The following is a 5,460-nucleotide window of genomic DNA, read 5'->3' on the forward strand; positions in this document are numbered from 1 at the left end:
GTGTGTGTGTGTGTGTGTGTGTGTGTGTGTGTGTGTGTGTGTGTGTGACTCACCCAGTTTATAAGGACATATTTAGGCAGGCCAGAGTTAGGATCTGGGACTCGACAGAAGGCATACATGACCTTCCCACTGTTCAGCTCCTCCACCAACAACTCCAACCCTCCACCTGAACACACACCAGAACAGGAGTCTGTTATTTAACATGACCTTATGTTTCTCTAATATGGTGGGTCCCAACACTGGACCAAGCAGGACTACTATCCCGACGGTTTAGATGCTTTCCTGCTCCAGCAGACCTGATATAAAGCATAAGACATTTAAATTACAGATGTAAGGTGTACGTCAGTAATCAAACACCAAAGTCCCTGAGCACCAGGGCTGAGAACCACCGCTCTAATGCAACATTAGATTTCTGATGCATTTATAAGATAGCCTTTTGGACGTCATCGTTCACAACTTATCCTTCTATTTGCTGATTGGCTCAGTCATAAATCAACCGGAGACAATCCGAGTAATGGGGAGAAAATCCAGACTCCACTAGAAGGGAGAACTTTTTGAGTGGAATTGCTCAGGAAAGCAATAGACAGGCTCTTTCAAATGTAAGATCAGTCCAAACAAATAATCAAACATCAATAGATGTAGTTAAAAAAGACTTGGATAAGAATGACTCATTTCAGTCTGAGACCATGGATCCCAACCAGATTAAGAGGAATGCTCCATTCTATTTACTATAAACCCAACTTGAGTATCTTGGTGTTTTGTTCAGGAGTGATGGGAGCCTGCAGAGGACAATGGATAAAAGAACTTGGGTTTTGTCTGTAGCAATGTGGACACTGCTCTGATCTCTTTTTGTAAAGAAAGAGCTCAACCAAAAAGTGAGGCTGAAGTGTGCTCAGTGGGATTGTGTTGTCTGGGTTCCCTTGTTGGACCTCAGCAATCTAAACAGGCAGGTTTATGAGAAGTGGCAATGTGCTGAAGACAGAAATTTAAAAAAATGCTGGTGAGTGAAGCAGAAGGAAACTAAAGACTGATATATAAATAAATCGATTGTAAAATTCTAACATTCCAGTTAGAAGAAAAATAAAAACTCATCCAATGTGATTTTTTTTGGATTATTTCTGGATTCTGTCCCTCACAGTTGAGGCGCAGCAACAATAGTTTACAGATCTATCCAGTCTCTGAAAGCTCATTGGTCCAGCAGAATCAAATACTTGTTTATCCTATTGTACATCACAGTGATGTAGATCCATAGATCATCATGAGCTCTCACCTCCTGTCTCTGCCAGTCGAAGGTCGTTACTGTTGCCTTCATAGGTAAACAGAGCCCTGAAAGCACAACATTAACAGATAAGAACTGCAGAAAACAAGAAGGTCTTGTTGCTTTCGCTTTCGACAGAACCAGCTTACCAGTCCGTGTCTGATTTGGCATCCACCACCTTCTTATAGGCGGCCATCAGAGCTGAACCGTTCTTGCTCAGGTTGACTGCCATTGTAGTCCAGGTTTCCAGAGTCCACACAGGTTGCCAGGGAATCTGATGCTGTCAGAAGACAGAGCAAAGCAGAATGAAAACCTCCACACTTTGAGGAAAGAAACTGACTTTTGTGATCCTTCAGAAAGATTCTCATCCACGGTGATGTGTCCGACCAGTCAGGTTGGTGGATTTAAACCTGAAGAGTTGCATTCTTACACAAGTTCCTCCCCTCTGACTTCCACACCTCCTCTCATCAGAGAAACACAGCTCATTTACTCTGACCATTAGAACATATTTTGCTTACACTGAGTCAGCTTTGTTACACTGCAGATATAATGTATCTTGAAAACAGAGTTGGCCTGGCAGCCTCGGTGGAAGTGTCATCATGTGATTTGAGGGAAAGCAAAAAGGGTGTGACTGATTTCTATTGTGTGCCATTCTACAAGGAACACAAGTCCCAAAAACAAGTTTGGACAGAGCTGGCATAAGAGTGACACAACAAGGAGTGAGAATAAATGATACTGTGGATGGATGGTCTTAACCTGGGCTGAAAATCAAGTAGATTATAAAAATACAAGAACACCCGACTCATTGTTATGATTTAAGAAAAAAAACTTTATTAAGTAACATAATTTCATCACAGTCAGTTTGCTGATGTGCTGACTTTCAAATGTTCCTACATTCCATACACAAACATCCAGACTGGATCATTTAGCAATGTGTGAACTGTTCCCACAAAATCACGAGCTGGTAGTTGTTCAAAATGTACTGGGATGCTGTACTGGGTTTGGCCCTTTCTTGACTGGAAGTAAAGGACCAAATCCAAAAGACGATTGTACACCACCTCTGCTCCAAACTTTACACTTTGAACAAAACACTCATTCAAATTCTCCTGGGAAATTCCAAATCCAGATTCATTCAAGAGATTCTTGGACAGAGAACCCTGATTTATCACTCCACTGTTCTGTAGAGCGGTAGAGATGTGTTCTCTACTACTCTGAGTCTTGTAGTGCCAAATGTTTTTAGCGCTGAATTGCATTTGTTGAAGATAAGACTTGAATTCAGTTGCTAGGATATAGTAATCCATTCCAAGAAGTTCTCTGTTTGCCGTTCTTTAGCTAATCAGAAGCTGAGTCTCAGCATCCATTGACTCTTACCCACCACTTCATTGGTGTGTAGATGCCATTCTCAATCACATCCGCTTCATTATGATATTGATCAGTTCAATACAAAATATTTAGCAGTGAAAAAATTCCATGACTGGATTTATTGCACAGATAGCACTCTGTCATGGTACCACACTGGAAGGCACAGAGATCCTGAAAGTGACTCAGTACATGTAGAGGCAGTCTGATGGAGTTTACACCTCTGGCCATGGAAGGGACCAGAACACCTGAATTCAATGAATGAACCAGTACCTTTGACAGTTTGTAAAAAAAATAAATAAAATAAGTACATATGTACAAAATGGGTTGTTCACAAGTACACAATTTAAAGGTTAAGCTCAATTAGCAAGACTGGATACAAGTCTTAAGACGTATGGAAGAGGTTTCCGCATCTGACAGATCGGTACCAGTAACACTGCATTCTTTTCACTCGTTTTCTTTTCACTTCCTGGTGTGTTTATTTATCAAATCAGTGGAAAAACACAGAAGCTTCCTTTGTCCGCCCAGCAGGGGGAGCTGCAGCGCAGATGGAAGCTCCAACAGCGGCTGAAGCAACTTTCCTCCGTTTCCACATTTCCAATTTCTGACATTATTTCCTTCTCACGGCTTGGGACAGTAGGACATTATAGACTAGAACAAATTGTAATATACTTTGGAATTGATTATTTATTGACAAGTTTCTCCATCCAAATTGTTAAAAGGACAAAGTGATAAAATGAATATGCTCTGTTGATCAGAGGGTTGATCATTTTGGAAGTTATTCCAGTTTTTCAGAATAACTTCTGAGAAAGAGGAGGTGTCTGATGTTTTTATGGTTTAAAGCATTTTGAACTGCCTTGTTGCTGTTGTAAAAATAAACTTCACCTGACTTGAGACTCAAGCGAAGCAGCCATCGAGCTTCAGTCCAGGTTTTCTACTATCTCTGTATCATTTCCAGAATGTCTGCTTTCCCTCAGGATGCTTCCGGTTCAGTGGGTCAGGTGACATGCATGGCTGCTGAATGTTGCTGCTCCTGCTCTGCTGATCTTTGACTCAAAGTCAGGTGACAATACAGACGGGTGTAGCTGTACCTGAGGCTGTAGTAAAACTGATTCTTCATTAAAATCATGCAGCTGTTTATTAACTACATTTTACTGAAGGTGTGCAGGCTATGAGGGAATGCCCACCTGTTAATGAGTCATCAATACACTGTTGAAATATTTGAAACACTTATTACTTCTGTTATCTCTCACGTATGCAATTACCACTGTACTGGCATTGTGCAGTATGATCACCTTCCTAAAATAATGGCCTTTTTTACACAAAAAGTTATTTCTTTTTTTGGGGGGGAGGGGGGGAGTGCACTTTGACTATTTTGATCTTTGTTATTATTCATCTGTTTGTCTATCTAGACATGTCATACATAAACCCTGTTGGAGGCTGGAAAACTCTTCATTTTTCAGCAAGACAGCAACCCCAAAAACAAACAGCCAGAGTTACAATAAAATGGATTACATCTGCTGTTGTTACAACTGGATTAGTTAAAGTCCAGACCTAAAACAGGTCGAGAGTCTGTAGGAGTTGTGAGGCAGCCAGCCTTGAACCTGTGGATCTTGTCAGGGCAGAGAAGCAAAAGCTTCAGTTCATTTTAATGTCCCATACAGACACCCGGAGGTGAGTGTCCCTCCGTAGAGGAGTCTGTCCCTCCGTAGAGGAGTCTGTCCCTCCGTCCCTCCGTAGAGGAGTCTGTCCCTCCGTAGAGGAGTCTGTCCCTCCGTAGAGGAGTCTGTCCCTCCGTCCCTCCGTAGAGGAGTCTGTCCCTCATCTCCTGTTCTTGCCTGGGGCAGACGGCTGACTCCCCGCTGGGTGGTGCCAGCAGAGTCGGGTCTCCGACCTGAACAGCAGGAAGTGTCTCTCAGCTGGAGACATGCACTCCGCTCTGTTGCTCCTTCTAACTTTCTTCTCCTATCGGAGCGGAGGGGACCGGCTCTTCCATGGAAGCCTGCTGGACCAGGACCTGGTCCTGGACCTGGACATGGACCTGTTGGCGGTGCTTCGCCGGGTGGACCCCCGCTTTTTGTCCGTCACTATCGACGCCAGTCTGGCATCAGAGGAGAGGTTCATGCTGCTGTTGAGGTGAGGGTTAGGGCTCCAAACAGGCGGGCAGCCGCTCACACTTTCAGCCCGCACAACTCTGCGTCAGATTCACCTGAAAGCTGCTAAAGTCAAGGATTGTTCGCTAATCTTCGCCGCTGCGCGCAGTCTGGTTTAAAAGAGGACGATGAGCGCAGCAGCAGCAGAGACACACCGCCTCTTATCCGGTTAAAGTTCCTGATGTTAGAGACAGACTCTGCAAATCATTACGTCCATGTGAGCTGAAAAGGAAGCTGCTCCAGATTCTGACTCCGAAGTTCAAGTTAAAGCCAGAATAAGAATGGTTCTGATTGTTCTGTGAGGTTCTGATTGTTCTGTGAGGTTCTGATTGTTCTGTGAGGTTCTGTTTGTTCTGTGAGGTTCTGTTTGTTCTGTGAGGTTCTGATTGTTCTGTGAGGTTCTTATTGTTCTGTGAGGTTCTGTTTGTTCTGTGAGGTTCTTTGTTCTGTGAGGTTCTGATTGTTCTGTGAGGTTCTGTTTGTTCTGTGAGGTTCTGATTGTTCTGTGAGGTTCTGATTCTGACTCAAAATGACGCTCTGAACTGACCGCTTTCATTTCACCTTTGAACTGAAAGCCCACCCTCACTCACTCCGGCAGCTGTTATACAGATCATTTTCCTTCCCCCCCCCCCCCCCCCCCCCCCCCCCCCCCCTTCTCCTTCATTTATTTTTTTTTCCTCTTTTTTTCTA

At 43.6% G+C, this 5,460-nt stretch overlaps 2 protein-coding genes across 2 annotated transcripts in view; one reads left to right on the forward strand and one right to left on the reverse strand.

The window, feature by feature from the left end:
- Window positions 1–1,814, reverse strand: part of LOC106947038 (drebrin-like protein A) — a 17,068-nt gene extending 15,254 nt beyond the window's left edge. Inside the window, exons 1-4 of the mRNA XM_015031814.1 lie at window positions 1,689–1,814; window positions 1,408–1,538; window positions 1,271–1,326; window positions 54–166 (exon numbers count right to left, since the gene is read on the reverse strand). Coding sequence (XP_014887300.1) covers window positions 54–166; window positions 1,271–1,326; window positions 1,408–1,538; window positions 1,689–1,757 — 369 coding nt within the window. The 5' untranslated portion in view covers window positions 1,758–1,814. The remainder of the gene's footprint in view (window positions 1–53; window positions 167–1,270; window positions 1,327–1,407; window positions 1,539–1,688) is intronic.
- Window positions 1,815–4,419: 2,605 nt separating this feature from the next.
- Window positions 4,420–5,460, forward strand: part of hpse (heparanase) — a 16,503-nt gene continuing 15,462 nt past the window's right edge. The window contains exon 1 of the mRNA XM_015031815.1: window positions 4,420–4,753. Within this exon, the coding sequence (XP_014887301.1) occupies window positions 4,545–4,753 (209 nt within the window). The 5' untranslated portion in view covers window positions 4,420–4,544. The remainder of the gene's footprint in view (window positions 4,754–5,460) is intronic.

This window comes from Poecilia latipinna, unplaced genomic scaffold, assembly GCF_001443285.1.
Source record: "Poecilia latipinna isolate Pla-1442-1.1 unplaced genomic scaffold, P_latipinna-1.0 Scaffold218, whole genome shotgun sequence".
Classification (NCBI taxonomy): domain Eukaryota; kingdom Metazoa; phylum Chordata; class Actinopteri; order Cyprinodontiformes; family Poeciliidae; genus Poecilia; species Poecilia latipinna.